Source organism: Hippichthys cyanospilos, chromosome 8 (assembly GCF_059441005.1).
Source record: "Hippichthys cyanospilos isolate Australia breed blue-spotted pipefish chromosome 8, RoL_Hcya_1.0, whole genome shotgun sequence".
NCBI lineage: Eukaryota > Metazoa > Chordata > Actinopteri > Syngnathiformes > Syngnathidae > Hippichthys > Hippichthys cyanospilos.
Window position 1 is genome coordinate 23,224,045 of NC_142376.1, and position 27,873 is coordinate 23,251,917.

The 27,873-nt window shown below is 40.1% G+C and overlaps 3 protein-coding genes across 5 annotated transcripts in view; all 3 read left to right on the forward strand.

Annotated features, from left to right (window-relative positions):
* The first annotated feature begins 680 nt into the window (after positions 1-680).
* On the forward strand, positions 681-7,239 carry calhm3 (calcium homeostasis modulator 3). The gene is made up of 4 exons (XM_088422021.1): positions 681-967; positions 5,567-5,694; positions 5,766-5,893; positions 6,796-7,239. The coding sequence occupies exons 1-4, from the start codon at positions 681-683 to the stop codon at positions 7,237-7,239; spliced, it is 987 nt and encodes a 328-aa protein (XP_088278147.1).
* A 12,530-nt stretch (positions 7,240-19,769) lies between these two features.
* On the forward strand, positions 19,770-25,342 carry LOC148420560 (calcium homeostasis modulator protein 2-like). 2 transcript variants are annotated; one of them, XM_088421634.1, is made up of 4 exons: positions 19,770-19,966; positions 22,159-22,480; positions 22,562-23,243; positions 23,845-25,342. In XM_088421634.1, exons 3-4 carry the CDS (start codon positions 22,692-22,694, stop codon positions 24,271-24,273), a joined length of 981 nt encoding a protein of 326 aa, XP_088277760.1. In that variant the 5' UTR covers positions 19,770-19,966; positions 22,159-22,480; positions 22,562-22,691; the 3' UTR covers positions 24,274-25,342. The 2 variants fall into 2 exon arrangements, with proteins under 2 accessions (XP_088277760.1, XP_088277761.1); XM_088421635.1 differs by lacking the exon at positions 19,770-19,966 and having other exon boundaries at positions 21,653-22,480; positions 22,635-23,243.
* A 1,699-nt stretch (positions 25,343-27,041) lies between these two features.
* Positions 27,042-27,873, forward strand: part of LOC148420561 (ras-related protein ORAB-1-like) — a 52,828-nt gene continuing 51,996 nt past the window's right edge. Inside the window, exon 1 of one of the 2 annotated variants that reach the window (XM_088421832.1) lies at positions 27,042-27,626. In XM_088421832.1, the coding sequence (XP_088277958.1) occupies positions 27,613-27,626 (14 nt within the window). In that variant the 5' untranslated portion in view covers positions 27,042-27,612. The remainder of the gene's footprint in view (positions 27,627-27,873) is intronic. The other variant, XM_088421831.1, reaches the window with a different exon arrangement.

The window sequence follows — 27,873 nt, forward strand, 5'->3', positions numbered from 1 at the left end:
CTTATTGTCATGATTGATAACTGATTAGCATATTTATCCAACAAATACATTGTTGTGATGGAACATGTTTTTGCATTACTCAAATGTATAGTTTTTTTTTATAGTCTCTAAATCTTCCACATTTTCCCTTAAAATGACAGATGTGTACTAAGTTCCATTTATCATGGGTTAGAATATTTTCTTACTGGTTGTTTTTGGCTTGTTCTTGAAATGTTTTTATAAATATATCAATCGAGTTACATTGTATGATATAGATTAGCAGTTGGAAAAAAGGTTAGAAATGGTTTCATTGTTTTATACCACACCTAAATATAAACCTGGCATTTGAACTGGGGTGTAAAAGATTTTCATTTCCAGTTTATTGTACATAGTTTATACTGGTGTTTGCAGAAGCCAAACCAGGTACAGTGAACATTTGTACAAATGCAAAAAGCCCAAGGTGTGGTTACACTGTTCAGGTGTCAGGTGATTCATGGGTGCCTCCTCTCCTATGTAGGAGAGAGGACTTTACAAACAATATCAGTTCACACTGGATGGTACTCGCTGATTCCTGTAGCTTCCGGAAATGTCAACATGCATTTGTTAGGTTTTATCACAAATAATCTGTCGTAGTAGTACCTCAAGTGCTCAACAAGTTCTAAAGCAACAGCTGTTGTTTATATGGACATTCTCTTGAAATTATGGAGCGCCTTAAATTAGTTTTGCAATATTTCCAATCAAACTCTGAATCAATCTCCAACGGGATTTGTATTGTTCTCGCCTTGGTCAGCGTCAAACTTTACACCAGCTTTGACTTCAACTGTCCTTGCCTGCCACAGTACAACAAACTCTACTCTTTGGGAGTGATGGTCGTTCCACCCGTTATACTTTTCTTCCTGGGTGTCCTGGTCAATCGACATACAAGTGTCATGATGGATGAGTGGGTGAGACCAACTGGAAAACGGTCTAAAAATCCAGCCGTGGTGAAGTAAGTCCAACTTTTTAGAATTCGTCAGTAACTGAAATACGCAAATACTGAGGTACTTACACACAGTCTAAAACAAATCTTAAACAAACTGGCATTAAAGTATCTTAAAGAAAAATCAACCCTAAACTTCTTTTCCCCCACATTAATATTTTCTAGGTGTTCCCACTATTCAGAACAAGGTATTGTGATCAATACAGTATTGCATTTTTTAAGGGGGGGGGGGGGGGGGGGCATACATTACACAAATCTATTAAGCAAAAGGTGTGATCAATTCATGATTTCATAGATTGCATATACAGTACAGTATATCTTAGCGGGTCAGTCCTCTGCAAATTGGTGCAACTGATTGTTCATTAACCCTCATTTTTTTCGGGTACAATTTTTGGATTTTGCAACATTTTTATGTGTTTTATCAAGATAAAGCATTGAGAAAGAAACACAACAGAGCTGAAATTTCGGTTTACATTTTAAAACAGGCCAAAAGTCAAAAGGGCACCAATATCTAACCACTAATTGTGTCATATTGGCGCTCCAAATATTGACTGGAACTTGTTTTATATCCATTTTTATCTCATTGATGCCATTATAAATCATTTTCCATATACCGTAATCCTGTTATCATGCATTTCTCGTGTTTGCTGTATCCCTTCAATACACCCTCCAAACAGTCAGTCAAAAAAATAACTTGTTGTGTTGAGATGTTTTACACGACTAATCCAGTAGGTGACCTCAGAGCACAGCCAGTGATTTTTCAATTATTATACAGTGGACCCCTGTGTTACAATATCCCTAATTTACGTTATTTTCATGTTGTGACATGGAATACTGAGTTTTTTAATCCCCTCTTTATGACATTTTACCGGTTATGCGACCAAAACAACTGTCATGACCCTAGGGGCTTGACTGTGTTTGTGTTGTTTTGTCTCCATCTGAAGACGTTTTTATGTAATTACACTTATTTTCAGTTGCCGTCCTTGCAACGCGTCACTACAATTCTGCTATTGGTCGGCGTCTCCTCATGGAGATAGTGGTCTGGTATTGGTCTGCCTCACTTGTTTCAAAATGCCGGAACGGTAAAGCTTTGTCCGATTGTGAGTGGTTACAGAACCATATTTGTAGTGCATTTTACTGCTTAATTCAAAGTTGAAAGGGTTAGCCATGGTTCCCAAATAGCTAGTGATGTGAAAGAGAGAAGTAAGAAGATGATTTATATGGAAACGATGCTGGAGATAACCTTTATTAGGGAATATGGGCATAACAAGCGCCACTCAAAGGTAAATCAATCCTATCTATATTTTTTATTTATGATGTTTTCTGATTGCATACATGTATATTATATATACGTAGCACTTACTACACTGTTTTGGTAACAATTTTTAACATGTATGTACAATTTTGATGTTTTTTTTCCTGAGGTTCTAAACGCATTAGCTATTTAACATAGGTTTGGATTGCCTGTCATATGACGCATTCGTCTTTCGACCTCAACCGCCGAACAGATTAATGTCATAACATGGGGGCCCACTGTACTTCATCAATCTTTGAGGGTTCCCACAGGGAAACTAGGTTTCCAGTTCAACACAGTAACATAGTAGCACAATAAGAATGAATCAACTCATCATAACAGAATACAATAAAATAATAAAGGAATACAAAATACAATACGTAAACATTACACACACACAAAAAAAAATGTGATACAGACACCAGGCAGACAATGGAGTATCCCTCACAGTCACATACAAAGATGACAGCAGAAAGTGCTGAGTGCTAAAATGCTAAAGGGTTGATTTTACTTTAAGATACTACAGTGCGGCACGTTCTCCCTCCCCTATCTTCCTATGGTCTTTTCCTTACAAACGCTACACAGTGACGCAATATAATTTCATAAACACAATAGGATCTCAGTGGATCTCAATGTCAGTCTGGGTGGATGGTATTAAGTGTTGCGCCGCGGCTGACCTAAAATGCTTCATTGCCGTTTAAGTATTGATTTTCACTTGTCCACCGTCTGAATTTGAATCAACCTATTGGATAGTTTTTGTTTTTTTTTCCTGGCATTTTTGCAGTTACATTTGCCGATATTTGCCACGTCTGGCGAGCGCAGCCATATACTGTAACTGTGTGCAGGCATGATTAAACAGCCTGTGAAGCAGAGACATTTTTTGGGACACAAAATTATGTTCTGTAGTTTTGTAAAAACTGGCGGTTTTCATGACAAAATTCAGTGGATATGACTTATTGACTTATCAGTGGCAATCCGGGACTTTCACAAGTACACCTTCAGTGATGTCAGACTCTCGAATAAATACCCCTCATGTGCACACGTATGCATTACTGGACTTCACAGGCTATTTTCTGGAGCTTTTAAATGTCAATAAACCCACATCAGGCATTAATACTTGTCATTATACGTGATGCTGTCAAAACTTAAAGAAATGAATAATAATTGAAAATATCATGAAATTTCATGAAGTCCATATTAAAAATGGCAGTTTAATACAAGAAGAACATCATCTTATTTCTTTACTATTAATTGAATATGAACAAAACACCCACATACATGCTTGCTCTCACCAAAATCGGTGGTCACAATCGATCAGTCATTTCAAAATCTCCCAATTTTTCTTGACCCCTTCATGCTCCCTTTCTCTTTGCATATCCACTCGGGTGTTCCCAAAAGTTTTTTAAAAGTATCGTAGCTTGTTGAGGAGCTCTCTTTTCTTTCAAACTGAGATGTGCAATACTGCATATCCACTCGGGTGTCCCAAGAAGTTTTTAAAAGCACGTAGCACGTGTGTCCAGCTGTGCTTTAGTGTCTCGTTGCTGCCTTGGTTAAACAATTGAAGTTTGCAATTCCAGTGTAGATCCAAACACCAAATCGTTCCTTTGCAAACAAAAGGTATTCCCAGCAGAACTATTTGCCAGGGTTAGCCCACGCCCCTGGCAGCCCAGTCAGAAATATGGCCAAGTCGGGACAGGTTAGCTAATAGCTATGCTACGCCTCTCACACAATCAACCAAAGCCAAAGTCGCATAGCTTGGTTGTTGAGCATTGCACCGCCTTCCTGCAATCATATTCAATGTGAGGCGTCTAGATGGCGAACTTATGACTCAATTGACTATTGCAGCAACATATCCATCTGCGTTTGCAGAAACCCGCAACTGTTGAAACGAGTGCCCTACCACCTTCAGGAGCAGGCAGATTACATACAGCCTGGCGACACAAGTCAGCTGAATTCTAATTGGCTGAATTCTAATTGGCTAAAAACGCCAACTTAACCGACAACTCTAGAAGGAGCGTAACCAGATAGATATGACATGAAAAAAAACAGAATATGGAGAATAAATTTATAAGTAAAATAATGTATTGATATGTATATTTAGTAAAAATGCATTTAAAATTAAATTGACTTTCACTATTGACTTTTTTTGCGCTGCTGGTAAGTAAAAAAAAAAAGCAAAACTAACAATGCTTTATATATATATATATATATATATATATATATATATATATATATATATATATATATATATATATATATATCAGTATATATATATTATATGTATGTATGTATAAAGCATTGTTAGTTTTGCTATTGCAAAAGTTCTGCTCTATTATTGTGCATAAACTGGCTATATATATATATATATATATATATATATATATATATATATATATATATATATATATATATATATATATATATACTTTTTTTTTTAACTAAATATGTATGGATTGGTCTGATGCCTCTGAACAATTTGAGGGGTTGAAAGTAATATCTTTGTAAACTGGTTTTGTTGTGACACCTTAAAAGCAGTGATATTTTTGGAAGAAACAAAAAATGACTGTTTTACCCAAGCCCCCAAGGGGTTCAGAAACAACAAATTAAAACAAATATTAGATCACCTTCTATCGGATCGGTGAACTTGAATTCCCAAAACAAATGAACTTTCTTTTAATAAACGATCTACCAAATGACTCATTCCATCAAATCAATAGGTACGACATGAATCACAGAAACACGGATGTGGTTGACGTGGGGTTCTAAGGAATGCTGCTCATTTTTGGACTGGAATAATTCTAGTCATCCAAAGTCGAATTTTGTCTCAAATTTGATTTCAAACGGAATTTCACAGCTTTGACATAAACATGCCTTAAGCTTAAGAATCCTGAATAAAAGTGACTATCCTTTGTAAGACCCTGTAACCAGAAGAGTGAAAGCTAATGACCATTCAGTGAGGGAAAAAAAATCACATATTTTCTTTCATTTTCAGTGCTTACGATCACTCGAGTGAGGAGACAAAGAGGGCTGTGTCTTGTCTCTATGTACTGTACAAAACCACCCAAAGGAGGGCCGCATGAAAAAGACCAACGGGCCGGATCTAGCCCGCTGGCCGTAGTTTGTCCACCTCTGGTATAGAACATATGATGATGAAAAAAATTTGGGGTTGAATGAAAAAATCTGAAAAATGAATCTAAAATATGGAACATTTTTAAATGAAAAACAAAACAAAAAAGGACTGGCAATGTATTTCACTACTGATGCAAATAGCAAAATATGAAAAATACAGGACAGATTTTCATGTCTTTCTACAGATATTTATTGTCAGTCATGATCCAGCGGGCCCTCCTTGCCCCAATGGTTTGGATCCTAGTCACCTTGCTGGACGGGAAAATAGTCATCTGCGCTTTCAGCATGAGTGTCAATCCTCTACTCTTCTCAGGTAATGCTCGGGAAACTGCACTCAAGATACAGTATACATATGTGAAAACATTTTTTGCATACTGCCCTTAGGTATGCCCAACAACACTGGACTGGACGTGATCAAAATAATGGCCAAAGTACCCTGCAAGGAGGATATCATCTTTAGGAACAGCTCTTTTCATAAAGCAGTATCGCGTTATGTTCGTTGTTATTCACAAGTAAGCCACAGCAAAGCTGTACATCCACATTATTTATTTACAGTCCAACAATTGTGTGAATTGTCACAGAATCAAAACTCCGAAGAAAGGTTCCAGTCCAGTACGGTCTGTGCAGGTCCTTTCATTCAATTTTGGCATGATCATTACTAATACATTGGGCCCCCGTCTTACGACATTAATCCATTCCGTAGTTGGGGTCATAAGGCAAATTTGTCGTATGATGGGCAATCCAAACCTATGTTAAATATCTAATGTGTTTAGAACCCCCAGGCAGAAACATCAACATTGTACATACATATTAAAAAAATTGGTACCAAAATAGTATAAAGTGCTACGTATATATAATATACACTTATACAGTCAGAAAACATCATAAATAAAAGATATAGAAAAGATTTATTTACCTTTGAGTGGCGCTTGTTATGCCCATAGTCCCTAATAAGGGTTAACTCCAGCATCGTTTCCATATAAATCAGTTTCTTACTTCTCTTTTTAACATCACCAGCAATCTTGGCTAACCTTTTCAATTTCTAATTAAGCAGTAAAATGTACTATAAATACGGTTTTGGAACCACTCCCAATCGTACAAAGCTTTACCGTTCCGCCATTTTGAAACATGTGAGGCTGACCAATAGCAAACCAGCATTGTAGTGACGCGCTGCAGGGAGGCAAGTCTGACGGCATCTGAAAATAAGTGCAATCACCTGAAAACACCTGCAGATTGAGTCAAAACGATACAAATACAGCCAACCTCCCAGGTTCATGAGATTTTTTTTTGTCGCAAATCTGGGAAAATATCATAAGGAAGGGATGTAATAACTCAGTATTCCAGGTCGCAACATGAAATCAACGTAAATCAGTGACATTGTAACACGGGCTTCCACTGTACATTCCTTTCCTAGGGATTTGGCTGGTTCATCCTCCTTTTCCTGATTATACTGGGAGCGCTTGGACGCTTAATCAAGCCTTGTATTGAGGACCATGCCACCTTCCTGCAAACACGCTACTGGAGCAACTACCTTGATGTGGAGCAGAAGCTCTTTGATGAAAACTGCGTCCTCCATGCGCGAGACTTTGCCTGGACATGTGTTGTGCAGTTTTTTGAAGACATGAGGGAGGATGTTGAATTCTGCACCCCACATTCTGAATTCATGAAACACTTGACAGAGGAGTTGGATGTGGAAGAAAGGGAGGAGAGACTTCATGGGATCACAAAGCAAGAGCAAGTGAACAACTTGCTGAAAAAATGGTACTTCAGTAAACCAGAATTGAATGTAACCAAAACTGTCAATAGACCCAGGATGTGTGTTACCTGCAAGGAAGAAAGAAGAATTCAACAATACTGATTTGTGGACTTTATTTGTGGGTAAATGCTGAGTGGTTTGTGTACCATGACTTCATACTTTTGGCATGTAACGATATTCCCTTCAAACATAAGTGTTGATTGATTGACTGATTGACTTTACAGCACGTGCCATGCATGGGCACTCCTACAAGACGCAAAGCTGTGATTCACTCCTGGGGGCACGAGTTACAGTATAATCCACGCCTGCCTCCATTGGTCAATCGTGTAGGAGTGCCCGTGATGAGTCACTGATTGTCTCGACTGTCTTCTGAGTACCTGCAGCATATAGTCTCCCTGAGTGAATCTTAACCCAACATCACTGCGAATCAAGAAAGAACCTCTCCTCCGTCATTGCCACCCACACAAGCATCTTCACCCCACATAAGCCAGTTTTGCTGAATGTTAATTACAGTAGTGTTGCACCTGGATGATGCCTGAATATGACATAGTTGACAGTGAGTGACAAATCTGTGTGTGCATTGAATAGTAGGTGAGGATGGAAGAGCGTGTTGGCTAGATGTTACATGTACTGTTGTAATAAACTGAAATTGAATGGCAATCCTGCTTCCCTATTATCATGTTTGTTGAACTATGGGCTTGGGTCGTTCTCTGACAAGGTCGACGTGCGAGGGCAACTCCATGCCCCCCAACTACGCCCAAGGGATGGAAACGGGATTACAGTCCTCCTTACTCCTTACTTTGTGTATTTCGGGGGGGGGGGCGGGGGGGGGGGGGGGGTTATCAGTACATTTCACACTTAGGCCTTCAGTGAGTGGACCCCTCATGCACACACTTACGCAGTACTGGGCTATCCAGGCTACTTGCCAAAGCCTTTAAAAATCAATAAACCCACATCAGCAATTAAAAGTAATCATTCTATGTGACACAACCTAGAATAAGTAATAATTATTTAAAATTATTTGTCCGCGATGTTTAATAAAGTCCACAAAGAGCAGGCAAGCTTTAACAAGAGGGTTAAATTACAACCGCCAAATTACAAATGGCAGTTGAATATAAGTGTCACGTCTGGGCATTGTGAGTTGGAAGGAGGAAGGAAGGGGCCCAAAAAATGCAGGAAAACTGAGAAATATGTGGCTCAAATAAGGAAGTTTTAACAAGAAAATGAGGCAGGACCGAACCGGGAGCAAAACCGGACAAAGAAAATCACCATACAGGTGGACAAAATCAAACTCACAAGAATGCAGACAGTAAAGGCAGACGCGAGTGCAACAGAAACATGAACAAAACCCCACAAACTCATAATAACCAAACCCAACCAAACATGACAATTGAATATGAACGAATTGTTTAACTCACCCAAAACGGCTGTCCTGAATTTCCTGAGGGAAAGAAAGCTTTGGGATCCTCTTACCTTTTGTAATAAATTGGAATATCATGTGTAAACTCTCCCTTTAAATCACATTTGGTCAGCTCATAGTTAAACATACAAGCAACTGTGGGCCGCAGTTCACCGAGATCCCGACTACTCACAGCCGAGACATGGAAAGAGAACGAATAGCAGTCCAGTCACTATATAAGGTTTTAAAAAAAAAAATTCTCCCCAAAAAATCTGCGAAAGACTATATATATATATATATATATATATATATATATTTATATATAATATACATATATACAGTCGGCCCCCGGTTTACGAACACCCTGTTTTACGAACATTTCGACTTACGAGCGTGGACCACGGAGATTTTTGTCCCCCACTTATGAGCAAACCTTTCGTCTTACGAACAATCTGACATGCCTGCCATAGTTTATGCAAATATATTGTTTGCTTAGCTGCGTCAACAAAATCAGCAGTTGACGCTTGTGACAGTAACGTGAACGCTATTGCTCTTACAACGTCACAGTCACCGTCTCAGTCACGGTGTCAGTCACGGAGTCAGTCACGGAGATGCCAATATGCTATTGGTCGATTAAGGTCACCTGGTCTCACTCACGGAGATGCTATTGGCCGGCGTCACGTCAATCACAGAAATGCCGATATGCTATTGGCCGAACGCCTTTATCTAGCTTGATGGCACAGCTTGTCGGGATGGAAGGAAGGAGAGAAAATGAGTTAAACGGAAGGAAGGAATGTTGCGAAGACTTTGCAAACTTTATCTGTTAGACATGGCTTCTTAAATTGCAAGTGGCGGTAAAGGAAGAAGTAAGAGGATGATGACAATAGAAACCAAGCAGGAGATAATACAAAATACGAAGGAGGCGCATGCATAGTTAACCTTGCTCATGAGTATGGACGGAACCGCTCGGCAATCTTCTAAGGGCAAGACTTTCCTTGCCGGGGTACGGACCTCGCTCGACAACAAAATGGAGAGGCTTCTTCCATTATGGATTAAAGAGAAGGAAATCGCCGGTGATATGTTCTAGTTTGAGAAAAGTTCCCGTTTAAGAAAATAAATAAATAAATTCTGCGGGTTGGTCTCTGCTCCCCTCCGCCTCCACCCAGCTCAAGTCACGTTGCTCCAAAGGTAAATGTCATTTTTCCTTTGTATATGTTATTTAATTTAACTGTACAGTAGATTATGTTACTCATTTTTAATATGTGTATAAAGTCGTGATGTTTTTACCTAAGGTTTTTGCACGCGTTGCACGCATTCACTAATTAACATAGGTTTGGATTGCCCGTCATACGAGCAGTTCGAGTTACGAGCGTAGCCGCTGAACGGATTAAGTTCGTAACCCGGGGGCCCACTGTATATACAGTATATATACATATATACACATATATATATATATATATATATATATATATATATATATATATATATATATATATACATACAGTATATATATTTATCAGTGGTGGTCCATGTGTTTCACACTTAGGCTTTGAGTGATTCGATCCATCAGAGGCACATGTACGCATTACTAGGCTGTACAAGCTATTTTCAAGAGCATTTTAACATCAATAAACTCGCATGAGCAATTGAAACTTATCATTATACGTAATGCTGCCAGGACATAAAATAATTAAAGATCGTTTTGAATTATTTGTCCGCAAACTTTTATGAAGTCCACCAAGAGTCATGTCGGCGTGGCATGTCGGTGTGGGAAGGTGGATCCAAAATGTGCTAGGGCATTTGCTTTACAAGTTGCAGGCCATCTGTGCCGTGTGCAAAAACACATGTAAACAGGCCCCTATTTTTAACAGACTGCTGCAATAGTCATTCGATTCATAAGATCACCATCTAAGAGGCCTCATGTTGAATGGGACATGATTGAATGGTCACTGCAGGAAGGCAGTGCTATGCTCAACAACCAAGCTACGCAACAGTGTTAGCTTGGCTGATCCGCATTAATGGCGTAGCAAAGCTATTTGCTATCCTGTTCACGAAGGGGAAGGTGTTTATCCGCCACTTCCAATCAACGAACAATGAGCTTTACCTCTGGCTTATGGCTTCTGCGGGGCACTGCAAATCGTTCTGCTGGGAATGCCTTTTGTTTGCAAAGGATCGAATTGTAGTGGTTCTTTCGAGCTACACTAGATTTGCAAACTTCAATTGTTTAACCAAGGCAGCAACAAGACACCAACGCACGGCTGGACACGCGCCGCTACGGTGCTTTTAAAATCTTTTGAGGACACCCGAGTGGATATACAGTATTGTACGTCTCAGTTCAACGGTTAAGTGAGCTCCTCAATGTGCTACGATGCTTTTAAAAACTTTGGGGGACACCCGAGTGGATACACTGTACATTTCAGTGCCAAGAGAAAGACAGAGATACACAATGAAAAGGGAGTGAATCAAAATCGGGAGATACTGGAAACACTGATCGACTGTATATACAGTATATATATATATATATATATATATATATATATATATATATATATATATATATTATTTTACAGTTGTGTTCAAAACAATAGCAGAACCTCAAGATAATGCACTGTAATTGTTAAAATTTCAACCCCGACACAGCATCTATCGTTAAGTTTATGGAAAGTATAGTAAAGTTCTAGAAAGCCTGCAAACCCACCAGGCCTGCTGTGCACGCTTTTGTTTCTGTGAAACGGAATGATTAACTGAAAGGGGTATGTTCAATAAAATAGCAGAGGTGAGTTCAATTAAGAAGGAAACCTACAAAGGAGTGCAGAACATTTTTGGCTGTCCAGCTAAAATTATATAAAATTATTTAAAATGGTGGTCCAAATGAAAAGGAAATGGAAGAAAAATAACTTACCAAATGGATCGGAGAATAACTAAACTGGCAATGGCTCAGCCAATGATCAGCTCCAAGAGAATGACAAAAGACCCAAACGTGAAGTGAAGCTTCACATGTGAAACCAATCAACCAGCAGGAAGCACCAATAAACTGCCATTGTTAACAAACAAGACATGTGTTGAAGCGGTTACAATTCACCAAAGAACACATTGACTACCCTGTAAAAAATAGGTGTTAAGATTTTTCTTTTGGGGGTCTAAGAGCCACAGACAGTTGGACAGGTGTCCTGCAAACACAGAATTCAAGCCACAGTACGCAGTCAAGGTAGTTAAGAGTGGTGGTGGAAATATGATATGGGTACATATTTTTGGCTAAGTTGTATAGCGGTGTGGCGGGCATTAGGACCTGGCCGCACACCCAGTAGGCAAGTTGAAATAGATTGTGAATCTTTGAACTTTCTGTTTTATGTCTTTGATGATGTGTACCATGTTTATTCAGTTTATTGTGTTGACAAGTGAAGAGTAAAGACGTATACTAAAACAGCATCGTGCGTTTCTTCATCTTGCCACAGCGGTCCTATTTACTGCGTACCAGGGATTATGGATCAATTTGAGCACATTAGGAGAATGGAAAAAGTCATGTTGCCAATGCTGAAGAGGAAACGGCTTTGAAATTGATTTTTCAATAAGACAATGACCCCAAACAAATCAGTAATTGAGCAAAATCATGGTTTCAGACAAACAGCATTCAACTAATGTTGTGGTAAGCACAAGCTCCAGACCTTAATTCCATAGAAAACCTTTGGACTGAAAATATAATACAGTATGCTTCTCATGAGGCAAAACCAAGAAATGGAGAATAATTGGGGAAATACTACAATATACCTGGGCTGCAGTACCTGTTGACTGCCAGACATTGGTCAACTCCATGCATCACAGATGCAAAGCAGTTCAAAAAACAAAAAAGAAAAAAAATGTTTAGGGTACTCAGCAACTTGGAATTTTTCAAACGTTCTTAATTTGTACAGTACATTTTTTTTTTCCAAAGACAGATGTCAATGATGTTCTGTGACATAATATAAAAGATAAGTGCTAATTGCCATTTTCCTGCTTTGAAATAAAATGTGCAATGTCCCCAATTAGTGTTTGTTAAAGTACAATTTATTTGAAAATTTTTTATTTAATTCACATATTTAAAGACATTGCTATTATTTGAACATGACTGCATTATACAAATGACAACTATGTTAGCCAGATCGAATTTCTTTTTAATCGGCTGTATTCATTCTGTAACCAGATTTGAGAATAATTTTGCTTTTGGAATTCACAATAATGTCCTAATTTCAACCTGCATATTTACCCATAAGAACCCACGGTGACACCAGAATCACCAACACTTTGAATGCCTCTGGCTCTTTGATATAAAGCTTTGTTGTTACTTCAACTCATTAAAACCCTAAGCGGCACATACGGAACATCCTGGTGTGAAGATCATGTGATAATCATGTGACTCTGTCAGGAAGTAGTCTCTCCAAAATGGTGGTACTGCTGGTGTGCTGATTTCAAGGAACCAGGCAATTTGAAAAAGTTATTTGATACTATAGGTAATTTCTAAGTCGTTTGACACTTACAATGCTCTGATAACATGTTGTATCTTACATTCAACCTGGTCTCACCATATTTATTGAATAAATTAATATAAAACCAAAGTGGGAAATATCACTGTGACATATAGCCTATGTCACATAGGGCTTTCAGCCCTAAAATCAGAATGAAGAGATTGATGTGATCTATTTGTCACAATAACACAAATGGTAATAATCCACCGAATTAATTTAGCAGTATCTGTTATATTCAGTTCATATATGTTCTGCTTGTCAAAAGTGTACTGACCAAACAAAAATATAAAATAATGGTGAAGTATATTATTTGTATTACAAAACAATTTTTACAATTTACTTTCTTATGCTGATCCCATAAAAATGCAAATGCATAATTAATGTGTATTCTATACTCTTTCATTATTAATACATTTGTAGAATGCCAAAGAAAACGCTGTACTCGCTTCAGGATGCACTCAAAATCATCATGGGAGATGACAGTGAGTTTGAGGGATCTGACGATAACTCAGATGAAGACCCTGATGACCCTCTTTACAATCCTACCAAGCAAGACATGGGGAGTGATGAGTCAAGTCAGTGTTATGATTCAGACAATAGTGAATTAAGTACATCTGATGATGTACGACAACCAAATGTAGATTCACAGCAACAAAATAGGTCCAAACAAGGCAAAAAAACAAGGAACAGAAGGAACTGTCCAAGGGAGAAAACACCTTTCTTGGAGGAGCAAACCTTTTGAAACCCCTGAGTGCACATTCAAAGGACCACATGTCACACCTCCAGACATTCTTCTTAGTCCTCTTGAGTACTTTAAAAAGTTCATAACAACAGATAGGCTTGAATTACTCGAAGAACAAACAAATTTGTACGGTGTACAAAAGTCAGAAAAGCACAACAATGTGAAAACCACTGTAAAAGAACTGGAAATCATGATTGGTCTTTACCTGCGAATGGGTCTTTGTCAACTGACAGGAAATCATGCATACTGGGAAAATGACACAAGATGTCCCATGGTTGCTGACGTCATGTCACGTAATCGTTTTCAGATCCTGTTAGTAAATTTACATTTCACTGACAACACAGACGTATCAAACAGGCAAGCAGAAGATAAGTGTTGGAAGATCCGACCATGGTTGGATATGTTTCGCAAACAATGTCTGGATATCACTCCGGATGAGCACAACTCGATTGACGAGCAAATGGTGTCATTCAGAGGGACACACAGTCCAATAAAACAGTATGTGAAGGGCAAGCCCCATCCTTGGGGGATTAAGATTTGGAGTCAATGTTCTTCCTCAGGAATCCTTTATGATTTTACAGTATTATTTATTTTTGATACAATTCCAATATTTATTTTACACTAAGCAAAACTGAATAATTTTATGTTAAATCTTGTTATTAAAGTCAGAGCTTTGATATGTTGTTATAATGCAAATAAAAAGGCAGTTTTCATGTTACTGAGCACTAAGAATGGTCATGCTTACTTACTGTTAAATTGAGAACATCTTTACGAATGACACCCAACGTGACAAATATGTAACAATGCAGATCTTAGGAATGAAAAACTCTTATTTAGAAAAAAACAAAAACATCAAAAATGTGTTTTATATGGTCCACTTGGTCCGTGGTATATAGCCTACCACATAATTTTCCTTCAAGGAAAAATGGGTCTGGGTTCTTATGGGTTAAGTTAGACTAGAGGATTTTTTAGTTATGTCACGGGGTGTAGTACAAATGTACTAATAAATTCTATCCCAGAGAGTACAAGGTATCTTCTGACAAAGGCTTCACAAAAGGAGCTCAACTTAAATGCCTGTCCTAAACAAGATAAAGGGCTTGATGACAAATCGTGACATGCATTTCTAAATGACATACACAATATCAAGCATAACTGACATTAAATCCTGACACTTTGTGATGCAAATGGTGACACTTAATTTTACAATGACATGCGCGTAAACAACTGGTGACGTGCGCTTCAAAAGGTGACATAGTCTTACAAATGGTGACATGCACACTTTGTGACAAGTTAGTCCTCCAGTCCTCCTTTACTTGATATATATGATTGTGTGTGTGCTGCTACTGCCCACTTTTTATAACAAAGGCATATTTCCATTGCAGTACTAATGAATGGTTACTTTTTATATTCTATATGCATCCATGAGAAGCAAGTCAAATGACTCAAATGTTTTGAATGTGGGAAGGTGCAGTCTTACTGTTTTGCATAAGTGGGAGATCCACCTACAAGTTCTCGTCTAAATGTGCCATGAGACATTTGAATGTTAATTGAGAAGTTCTGGTTTATGTCAGATGGATGTTTCAATATTTTTTAATACATTTTCTCCTTCAGACGGAATAGATAATATTAGAGCCTTGATTATCATTATACATCAGGTGTACAACAAAATTGGGTATTTAACCCTTGTTTTTTTGTGACAATTTTTGGACTTTGCAACTTTTATTGTGTTTCATCATGCTGTTTTATCATGCATTTCTCATGATTGCTGTATGAATGGGCCTTCAATGGGCCCCGACTGTTGGTCAAAAATGGTTGGTCATCTCCTGTGGTTCTAGTGCAGAAGAAGAATGTGACCTGACGTTTTTGTGTGGATTACAGGGGCCTCAATGCAGTGACAATCACAGACTCTCACCTGTTACCATGAATTGGTGACTCCTGGGACACGCTGGCTGGGGCTCTCTGGTTCAGCACTCGACTTTTCCAATGGCTACTGGCAGATTCAAGTGGCCCAGGAGGATTGTGAAAAGACTGTTTTCACTACCGGTCAGGGGCTGTACCAGTTCTAATCCATGCCAATGGGACTCACAAACGCACCACGACCTTCCAATGTGCCATGGGGTTGGTGTTGAAGAGGTTGCCGTGGCATATCTGCATGGTATATCTTAATAACATACTTATACTCAGTCAGCTCACAAGAGAAGATGTTCCATTCCTGTGGGCATCCGACTGCCAAAGGGCTTTCGAGTCCCTTCAGGACGTGCCATTCACCGAGCCGATAATGAGGCACCCAGACTTCTCCTACAGTTTCTTTCTTCATACCGATGCATCACTGGTGGATGTGGAGGGCCGTGTTGGCACAAGACGCTGATGGTCAGGAAAGAGTGGTAGTGTGCGTGTAAGATAAGTTAATTATAAACTGGCTGTTGCACTGATGAAGCGGCATTGTTTCGTTTTCCCTATTGTCTATGCATAGACATTGGGATGTGTGAGTTGTCAACAATGTTCAAAGGGCGAGTGGAGCCTGCCATTTGTACAATAGCCATGTGATGCCACTAATTGAATCATGACACCCACCACGACTCAACAACAACTTTTCATTAAAAGACTGCAGCCAGAGAGCTCGGGGAGAAAGACTTTGCAACGAGGCTGACACACGGTCACGCTCTCCTTCGAGCTCTCCCCACTGCGGTGGTAAAACTAAGTCTCTGACTCCTGAGTTATTATTTACACCTCTCCTTGGGTCATTTGTGGGGTATTGAGCCCCAACGGGGTGCACTATCCGCGCCCTTACGCCAGCTGAACGTTGGTGGTCCACATATGACAAAGAGCTATGGGGGAATGTCTTGAGTGTTGCGACACTTTAGACACTACCTGGGCCTTCGTTCTTTTACCATTGTTACGGACCACCGGCCTTTGGTGGGTCTTCGGTGTCTTCCCATTGACAATGATCGCACTGGGAGTCAGGGCCGTTGGGCCCTTGAACTTGACTCATATGACTGAGTCAATGTGCACTAGAGTTGGGCACAACATACAAACGCTGATGCTCTTTCTCGCAGACCCATTTTCAACCATGAATTGGTGGAGGTCGGCACCTGTTTACGAGCCAGTGTTTACATTCCCACTGGTACTCAAACAGTGGCTGCCGACACGGTCAGGTCGGTTTGCACTGTTGAGACCCTCAAGACGGCCCCCCAGGCTCTGGCGGAGCAAGAATTTATCTACACTCTGTCCCACAAGGGCTCATACATTAAGGAGTTGCAACAGCTGGATTTAGAGATTAGTCAAGTCTTGGTCTGGCTGACAGAGGGGTGAAGACCCTATGGGGTGGGGCCTAAGGACGGCAAGCCATGGTTTGAAGAGACTGTGACGGGAGTTCAATAGGCTTGTTGATGGACTAGTGTGTAGGGTGGTCCAGTTGTTTGATTTTGACCCGACGAAACAAGTGCTCGTCCCACCTTGATTGTTTGCGCCGGTATAACTTGCCAGTTGTTTTTCCCTTGGAGGGTTTGAGGGAAGATTCTCTCTCTCCTGCCATGCCTCACGTCCAGCTGGACGGGGCTCTTGCATTAGACAGCCCTACTGGCAGGGACCTCTCTGTTGGTGGCAGAGACAACGGAACGGTACGGGTTTTTATGTTTGAGTGTGCCCACTGTACCTATTCATGACGGCTTTGTTGCTTCTCGGGGGTGGGGGGGGTGGGGGGGGGCCTTTGCGACCTCCTGCTCGGTTCAAGGAATATGTGTGGGGACTGTTCTGTTTTGTGGGGTTCCATTTTTTTTCTTGCCCCTCTACTCATGCACACACTCGCACTCATACACACACATCCACACACGGACTAGAAAATAAAAAATAAAATAAAATTTTGAAAAATAGTAAAATAATTTGCTATGAAAAATGATTTTGTTGTGTATGCCTTTTGGAAGTGTTGGCAGGGTATTAATTTTCCGGGGTTTTGTTCCCTCTGGTGTTCTGATTTGTTATTTATTTATTTTTTTTTTCTCCCATCTTGTTTTGTTAATGTTTGGAAATGGGGACATTTCTACTTGTGAGGGGGGGGACCTGTAACTGCTGGATTGTAGGGAGGTGTCCTGCAGTGATGACGTCGGGTGGTGACGAGAAGTAGTTGAATAAACATGGGGTTGGCTGTTCCGCTCACAAAGGAGTATCTTGACTTGCATTTCCTTTCCGGTGCACGGAGAGCTGTGGGACAACTCACACATGCTCGCGCTACACTTTTGTTTGAAATGTATGCATTTGAGCATTGGCGCCAGTGTGTACTTCCATGCCTGTGTTTATTTTGCTAATGTAAATGTCCGTGTCCATGTTAAATTTACATGTGCAAAAGAGGGTAGCCTGCGAGTCTTGATTCGGGCTGAAATGTTTCGAAGTTGGGCTGGCAAGTCTTGAAAGTGGGCCTTTATGTCTGCAAAAGTGCTGTTTGCTATCCGCTCACTTTAGCACTTTTAGAAGACAACATGACGGACTGTATGCACAATGTGACATGTCAGTCTGCTGACAAACAGTGCCGAGTGACTGAAGCGTAAGCATCAACTATTCGTCCATTGTTTGAGTATGAATCCTATTGGATGAGGGTGTTATCAACCGTCCATTAAAAACTGTGTGCACCTGTAGTGTGCAGTAAGAGAGCGGGCCTTTGCAAAAACCTGCCTAGTGACCGGTGGGCAAGTTTGATAAAACAAACAAATAAATAAACTGCCTATTGATGGTCCTATTATTGGTCCACTGATTGTAAATGGGGCAGCTTGGTAGTAAATAGCACATCAGCCTCACAGTTAAAAGAGTTCAGGAGTTCAAATCCATATGGCTCAGACCTTCCTGTGCGGAGTTTGCATGTTCTCCCCAAGCCTGCGTGGGTTTTCTCCGGGCAGTCTGGCTTCCACCCACACTCCAAAAACATTAAATGATCCACAAATATTTTGTTTTTATACAATTACGTACCACATCATTAGTTTTGCTTTTTGCAAAATTCAGCTATTGTTGTCCATAAAAGGGATATCCGTTTTTTTTTAAAACTTGATTTGTGTGATGGGCAGGTTGTGGTTTGCAGTTTCACACCGCTGTCGCTCAGGTGGATTTTGTGTGGTTTTATTTGTTGTAGAACTGCAACATAGTGTGGCAAAATGGTACTGGTGAGACAGTGGTCCAAACAACAGTACGCGCTCCTCGCTGCACTCTTTTTGTTTTTACAGTGATCTTATAGATTTTCTTTATAACATTGTACTACATAATAGAAAAATAACTTTCTACGTAACGGAGCGTCCCTAAACGCATTGCACATTGCAGCGCACAACTACCAAACAAAGAACATGAAAAGTGTCATGAAAAACAAAATAAAGCAAAGAGATGGAGATGGAGGACCCAAAAGCACACACAGGTAAGTGAAAGTAAGGGCAGAATGTTTATCTTTGCTGTATGGTACTTGCGGGGGCGAAGGCAGATGGGGACGGACCACGGTGGCGGGGCGGTCTGGGTCGGAGAAGAGAGGATGCGGCAGGAAGACGGATCAGAGAGGAGGCGGATAGGACAGGACCTTGAGCACGGGGTTTATTTTGACAAGATGGATAATCTGGTCGGAAGCATTGTCGGAAGGCTCTGCTGGACGCATAGAGACGATCTGGCAGATTGCGAAGGGAAAAGGCTGGGTTTTATACTGGGTGGTGGATCAGTAGCAGCTGATGCTGATCAGGGTTGATTGGCAGGAGGGGTGAGCCGGTGAGATGTGTTGGGCAATAAAGGAATATAATAGTTTGAGTTTAAAGTAGTTCATTAGATGTTGCTACATTCTGTGTATGAGAGTGTGAGACTGTAAAGTGAAAACAACTGAATGTGGGGTGCAAGGGAGTGTAAGAATGGAATGTTTCAGAGCAAACGGTGCTAGTCGCGGGGACGAGATGACCCAGAGGCACCTGGTGGAAAGCAACTGTGGAAAACTACAACGAGGAGGATCTAGCAAGTGATTCTGCAGGGGAAGAAAGACCAATGAGAGCAAGCTAAAGTTAACTGTAGTATACACATAGCCAATAAAATAATGCCAGGATGCCTTTGTTGCTGTGCCATTTGCATATTGTGTAGTATAACTCATTGCTGGGCAACTCGGATGAGGAGTACGTCTGCTGGAGGCAACAGAGGCGTACAGGGGTGTATTGAGAGGGACCCGAGACCCAGGTGCTTGTATTAGATCTGTGTGTTAGGAATAAATCCTGATACCTTTCTATTGCAGAACGAGCGCGCAAATTGTTGGATGAGTGGCAGTTGGGTAAGGTCACAAATTGGAGTCAGATAACTAACTTGAGTTCATGATGATTTAGAGATAAAATTCCAACAGCAATGAGTGGCTGGACCAATAGCTTTGGGACAGATCGCTTTGTAATAGATAGCTTTGTGACAGATAGCTTTGTGAGAACACATCAGCATATGAACCACAAGTTTAAATAACAAGTCAAAATTGCACATTCATCCAGACCATCAACAATATACGACTCACCAGTAAGCTGCCCGCTACAGGTGCAACACTGTGCCATTTTCGCCATAATTTATAACACATGTAACACTCCGTTACGTATGTATGAATAGGTCTGATGCCATTGAGCATTTTGAGTGGTTAAAGGTGAAATTATATTCATAAATGGTTTTGTTATGGGACCTCAAAAGCAGTGATAATTTTTGGTAGAAAAATAAAATGTGTACTATGTTTTTCACAAGCCCCCAAGGTTTAAAGAGCTAAGAGCTGCTGCACCCATGCGTGCCACCATCTTGTATCTCTTTATATAATAAAATACAATACATAACTGCAACAAAGCAAAGATTTGACACAAATAAAATACAATTTTTAACAGTAATACAACAGAACACATAACATAAAACACTGTCATTCCCACTTACGCTATGCCTTATTGGGTATAGCACCTCACCTCTGCAACTGGGTGCTGAACTTTGTCATAGGCAGACCCCAATTAGTCCACAACCGCACATCCACCATTAGAACTGTAAGCACAGGGACACCCCAGGGCTGTGTGGTGAGCCCGTTGCTTACACACTCTTCAAGTATGACTGTGTCGCCTCCCAGAACAATAGCATGATTAGGTATGCAGATGATACTACAGTCATCAGGCTGATCACTGGTGTCACAGCAACAATTTCCACCTTTACGCAGACAAGACCAAAGAGATTATTATTGACCCAATGCGGCAGATAGAGCTGCACAAACCACCACTATTCATCAATGGGACAGAGGTGGAAATGGTGAAAGCCTTCAAATTCCTCAGCAACTATACAGGAGCCCGAGGGCCAGGGCTGCCGGGCGGCCAACAGGCCATCCGGATTCTGAACAAATCCCTCACACACTAATCTGCCACATCACCAGTCACTTTACCGCATGCACAGATGCACCTTGCAAATCCTGCACAGTGCAGGAAAGCTGCTAACTACATAATAATTTTGCACAACATGATATTTTGCACTATCATCATATACTGTATACATATATAGTTTCTTTCACTCCATGTACTTCATAATATGTGCAGAATATGAGTCTATTCCTTTTTTAGTACTTCATTATCACTGCCCTTATCGCCCTTTTATTGTGTTGTTATGTTGCCTACTTTATTATTTGCTCTATTGTTTGGAATGTAAGTATGCTGGGGGAAGTGAACAGAATAAGACTTTCATTGTAGAATGTTACTATCCATATGACAATAAAACTCCTAAGTCTTTTTGTTTGTTATGTTCCAAAGCGTAGCATACAACATCATTTGTCAAATGTGGTCAAGCCACTGATGAGGCAGTCATCATCTACTGTACATATAGCTGCTCCATTGTAGTAGTACAGCAGCATTTACATAGCCACAAAAATAAAAACCTATCTGCTGCCAGGTGTAATCATAGGGGTACATATGAGGCAGGAGATACATTTTGATTTTTTTTTTATTGTATTACTGTACTTATTGGATTCATGGCTTTTGTGTTGCACACCATACAAAAGAACCAAATAGGACAAAAGTAGGCATGTAAGTAGGGATAATGCCAGAGTCAAAGGGGCACCAATGAGTGTTGCACCTTTTGAGCTGGGGGTTGGGGACAGGTCTGATCAATAAAAGAAGCATACTAGTATGTTTTTAACGACTAGTTTCCAGTTTTACATTTTCTGCTGTAGGACTTGATTCATAGCCCTCAAGTAAGGGCACCATATAGGTACTGTACACACAGTACGTGCTACATAGTACTGAATCTGTACATAGTACTGTATCAGCTATGTAGATGAATAAAAAGCATAATTACACTTTCAATCTTGTGCCTTGATAAATAATTTTCCCTCCTAAAATGTCATCAGTTATCGTTTGTTTCACATTGTTGAACAGATGCATTCACAGTGAGCAAGCTTTTCCAGTTCCCGACTTGGCTGTGTTTGCACATGTTTTCAGTTGTAAACCTGGAGTTTTTTTTTTCCACTGGGGAGGAAACCAGAGGGCAGGTCCTAGCTGTGAGTCACCCCACTGGTGCCCACAAAGCTCACACAAACTCAAAGTTGAGCTCAGAATGAGAGGAACTCTTCTTCTCAGTAGGAAATGAGAACATGTTGTACAGATTTTGTTTTTTTGAGACACCATCTTCACAGAAGGCCCCACTGAATGGATTATAATTGCTCAGTCACATGCTTTGCCTGAGGACGCTCGGAAAACTGTAAGTTAGCATGACTCACTGTCATTGTTGTCTTTTTTAATCCGAAGGTTTACAAAGTCTGTGCTTATTATGTATTTGCAGGAAGAAAGGATGTGATTGGAAAACAAGACTTAATACAGTACGCGTTTTGATTTTTCCTTTTTCCTCTTTTTAGCTTCACATGTTTTTTACTTGAACTCAGCTTCAGCGATCTTACCCCGACATCCAAACCATGGCCGCTTATGCCCTTGTCACGGAGAACTTTAAATTTGCGTCCCTCTTCTTCAAGAGTAAGGATGTGATGATTTTTAATGGTTTGATCGCTTTGGGCACCGTGGCAAGTCAGACAGCATACAACGTTTTTGCCTTTGATTGTCCATGCTCCCCTGGAAGAAATTACTACTATGGCATTGCTGCAATCGGTGCGCCAGCGTTGGCATTTTTCATCGTTGGAGTCATGTTGAACAAGAGAACCTGGGACCTAGTATCAGAGTGTCGCCTCCGGAAGTTCCGCAAACTGTCAGTAGCAGCAGCATTTGCAGTATTGGGAAGTATTTTTGGTCGAGCCGTGGTCGCTCCTCTTACATGGACTGTTTTATCCCTGCTGCAGGGTCTGGCATACACATGTGCCCTAAGTGAGTTTACTGATCCCAGCACTGTGAAGGGCTTCCCCCCTGGTTACAATTCAGAGGACATGGCAAAGTTCCCTTGCAAGGAAAGTGTTCAAACAGAGCTGCAAGGCTTTTGGGCAGAAATTGACCGACGCCTGAAATATGAGTCACAGGTAGAGGAAAACGTTTTTTTTTTTAATTTTATTAGAGCCACCTAATTTTCACACTGATAGTAATTTTAGTAATAATTTGTAAATTGTTGCATAGAGCAATTTTGCTATTTTGGCGCTTAAAGTGTTAACAAGCAAAAGTGTTTTTTTCTGCTCTTTGTGATAACATGAATAATTCCCAAGTAACTGCTTTAAAAATAATTAGCTCACCAACAGAATGCTTGGATTTTGATTCTTTAAGTAGAAGCAGGATTTGGGCGGCTCTTCAGTGCACAAGCAGATATTTTCTCATGTGTTATGGACGAGTAATTAACCACCCTAGAACCTTGAAAAAAAAACATTTATGTCATAGAAAGCTGTTCGGTTAGCAAGTTAGCAAACAAAAAAACAAACAAAAACAAAACAGTAAAATATACTTGATTGACTGATTTTGATGTGCTGGATAAATTAAAATAAAAACATTTCAACGTTTTCTCTTGCATTCCATGATTGTTCTGTATGTCTGTATGATTGTTCTGAAAGGAGATACTTTTGACACACCTAGCCTGACATAGTCAAAGTCTATTCATGAACAATAACCCTTGTTTGTCTTGTTGTTCATCAGCTGATAGGATGGCTTGTGGTTGCTGGGACATCTCTGATGGTCTTCCTGATCATGTGTATGAGACACTGCTCCTCACCCCTTGGCTATCAGCAGGAAGAATATTGGTCCAAGTATCGTATCAATGAAAAGACCCTCTTCCGTCGTACGGCTGCTGTCCACGCCCAACTCATGGCTGCAAAATATGTTCAGAGCTTCTTCGGTTTCGTAGCTTTAGAGAAGGATGAGAAGGAACACGTTGTGGAACATCAGATGGCAGCCAGTCCCATTTCCAGCACTGAGTGGAACAGAGTGACTGGTGTCTACCTTTACAGGGAGAAGAATGGCTTACCTCTATACAGCAGACTGAACAAATGGGCCACATACACTGAGGAGAACAATGTGGAGGCTTTTGATAAAGAAATGGATGTATATGACAGTTTTATTACTTAGCCTAATAACAACCACTACAACTGGCCATGTTTCATTACAGAAAATTGCTTCCTTTGTTGACATTTGCACTGCAATGTCGTTGAAACTCAAAAGTTGTCTTTTAGAGCTATTGTATGCTTTATATTTGAAAAAATTGTTATGAAAATGTATAAAAGCACAAACATGTTATAAAACATTCGAATTGTATTAGAGCATGTGCACATTACAAATGTAGACACAAACAAACACAGCCAAAATTTTATTTTTTATTTTTTTTAACAACACTGTAATGATTATTTTTCTGCAAGAACGCTATTTAGTAGGATGCATACCAGTCAATGCTAAACTCTTGACAAAACTATGGAGATATTTTTGTCTGTTCATCTGTTTTGAGTTTGGCTATTTACTGTTTTACAGAGGATTACACATTTACTGTGTATTCTTGAGAGTTGATGGCTACTTTGATGCTGCAGTGCCTCAAATGATGCACATGTTTACATTTTAGTATCCCTCCTTTATAGAGGAATTCAACCCTAAAATGTTCTTGACAATTTTGTTTGGAGGAGTCTAAACACAATGTTCAGATGAGTATGGCATTTGTGGGATACAGTGGCAGTCCGTACTTTTCACATTTAGGCCTTCAGGGATTCGACTCAAATAAATACCCTTCAGATGCACATGTATGCATTACTGGGCTACACAGGATATTTTACAGAACATTTAAACATCAATAAACCCACATCAGCAATTCAAACTTATCATTATACTGTATGTGATACTACTAAAACTTAAAATAATTAATCATAATTTAAAATTATTTGTCCACAAAGTTTTATGAAGTCCACCAAGAGCAGGCAAGCTTTAACAAGACTGTACGCTAAATTACAAATTACAGTTTAATATAAGAACATCAATTTATTTATAATCACTAATTGAGTATGAACGAAATAAAATTATCCATCCATCCATTTTCTAGTGCCGCTTATCCCCACAGGGGTCGCAGGCTTGCTGGCGCCTATCTCAGCTGGCTTCGGGCAGTAGGCAGGGGACACCCTGAACTGGTTGCCAGCCAATCGCAGGGCACATAGACACGAACAACCATTCACGCACCAATCACTCCTATGGACAATTTAATATGTCCAATTCACCTGCCGTGCATGTTTTTTGGAGTGTGGGAGGAAGCCGGAGTGCCCGGATAGAACCCATGTGGAAAATAAAAGAGGTTGAGTCGAAAGCGGGGAAATTAATTCAGAGTGGAGAGGAGCACAGAGTAAATTACAGAGAGGCTCAATGATTTTTGTGCCAGGAGAACATTTGGCCAACTCTCTCCTTGTGGGTGACACACACAGGCATCTGTCCATTTCAAAGTCAGTGTGTGTGTGTGTGTGTGTGTGTGTGTGTGTGCACTGGTTTGTGTACATTTTTTTTAATAACGTTTTTAAATACGTTCCAACATTAAACACAGTTGGTCAACCTAGCACCGCCTCCCTGCGGTGAGCATTCAATCACGTCACATTCAACGTGAGGCGTGCACACTCCACAGGAGCCCGGAACGCTTGATTGGAATGCCCTCAAATGTGTCTGATTGCAGGCGGAAAAAAAAAAAAAAAAAAAAAAAAAATATATATATATATATATATATATATATATATATATATATATATATATATATATATATATATATATATATATATATATATATAATGAGATGGACTTTTATTATAGTTAGTATAATTATTTTAGTTTATCATATTTATGATAATGATATCAGGTTATGTTAGGCCAGCAGAGAAGGCCTTGCTGGCTTTGACGGCTAACCACTGGTGGAATATGACTTAAGCGGCAAATTCAATCATTTATTTACTGATTTATTTTTTATTCATCTCAGCGCTGTGGCTATTTTGCCCCTTGCTGTCAACTCAAAATGATGTCACAGTTGTTCAGAACTCAAGTATCAACCAAACATGGACGGCTTGGCATGTGAATGTCACATGACCTAACTCAGAAAACTAGTGAGTTGTGAATGGCAACAGCCAAATTACTTGAGCCCAGAGCAACCAACTGTATTGTCATTTTCAGGCGACAGCCATTGAAAAACCGCTGCCCCTGAATGGATAAAAATAGCCAAGATATGCCACTTAATTCATATCATTAACACGCAATATTAATCACAATGCCACTAGACTACTGGGATGCATATTATGTATTATTTGAAAAAAAACTTTGGGTTTGACTTCACCTTTAACAACCACTCGAAAAAGATCATTTCTTACTTAAATCTTCTGCTACGAATCTTGCTTCATGTAATCCTGCTATTTCCTTTTTCAAATTTTAACTTCACCTTTTAGCATTAGTCTACTCAAACATTAATTTCACGCTGAATGAGTGTTCACTTTAGAAACACAACTATTTGTGTTCAAACATTAAGTACATTTTGCAAAAATTATTGAGACGCAATAATTATTGTGGGATCCCGCAATACTATTGCGAGCTCTGGCAATTTTTTTTTCTCCATATCCCTTTGGGGGCTCCATACAAAACCACCGGCCGAAGTGGAGATTTGCCCATTGCCTCCGGTTTCGTGGTGGCCTGTGACTAAGCTTCAACAGGATTTTCGTCATTGCGCTACTCTTTTTTTTTTTTTTTTGCCTCGAATGCTGATACCTGTGACGTCAGAGGCAAAGGTACTTTCTGACTGGACACATTAGAGGCGGAGGTACTTGCTGATTGGATAGAATTTGCGACATGACTGCCGCCTAGCGACTTGGCATGCTTGTACACGAATTTGAAACCGCAGTACGCGGTGTCATATACACGCGACTTTTTAAAAATAAACAAACAACGACGACGAGGGGGAATTTATGCGGATTTAAAGTAGCCGGCTACATGCAGGCAATTCCAGAATGTGGTGGGACGCTTGGGATTACCTTGCATTTGGTGACGCTGAGTTGCATGTTGCCTGACACGGAACAACCACTTTGCCACGTCTCACTAAATGACGCTGGCGGTTTCAGACGATAGTTGTCTGACAACTTCCCGATGAGTAGAACGAACTGTCTGTCGTCTTTAACGAAAAATAAATTTTATCTGGGTTTTCGGATAACATTCCCATCTACAGGCTTTTGTCAAATGAAAGGGACAACAGGCTCCGAGCTGTTTGTTATTTTATACCGTGTAACTCGGTGTGTGTTGGCTACTGTTTAACCGCTTCCTGGTTGGAGTCGCAGCCATTTTGGCTATTGTACTTTGCAACAACTTGCCGGCTGTTTTTCTGGGAGTCGTGTTAGATAGCCAACGTTGCACTTCCACACCTTTTAAACCTTCCCACGAGGCGACAACACGCCTTTCAACAAGTCCACAATGAACCCAGAATAGTAAGTACAAGTGTTACGAATGTCGTGTCACATTTGAGTTTGTCGGGCTGTATTACAACCTGCAAATAAGCAGTGCCTGTTGAGTGAAGCTACGTTAGGTGCTAACATCCGCTGAACGTCTATCCACCGGAACCTACCACCGACTTCTCGGACGAACGCTTTCATTAAACATGCTGGTAATTATTGTTATCTGGCAACCGTATTTTTTTTTTAACAGAGAAATATTATAATTTGACCACTTTGTCCC

Bases quoted from the DNA above. Each gene is read 5' to 3' on its own strand.
- LOC148420560 (XM_088421634.1), top strand. From the start codon at position 22,692: ATGGCCGCTTATGCCCTTGTCACGGAGAACTTTAAATTTGCGTCCCTC. The intron at 23,244-23,844 runs GTAGAGGAAAAC...GTTGTTCATCAG, and splicing joins GCCTGAAATATGAGTCACAG to CTGATAGGATGGCTTGTGGT.
- calhm3 (XM_088422021.1), top strand. From the start codon at position 681: ATGGAGCGCCTTAAATTAGTTTTGCAATATTTCCAATCAAACTCTGAA. The intron at 968-5,566 runs GTAAGTCCAACT...GTCTTTCTACAG, and splicing joins AAAAATCCAGCCGTGGTGAA to ATATTTATTGTCAGTCATGA. The intron at 5,894-6,795 runs GTAAGCCACAGC...TTCCTTTCCTAG, and splicing joins ATGTTCGTTGTTATTCACAA to GGATTTGGCTGGTTCATCCT.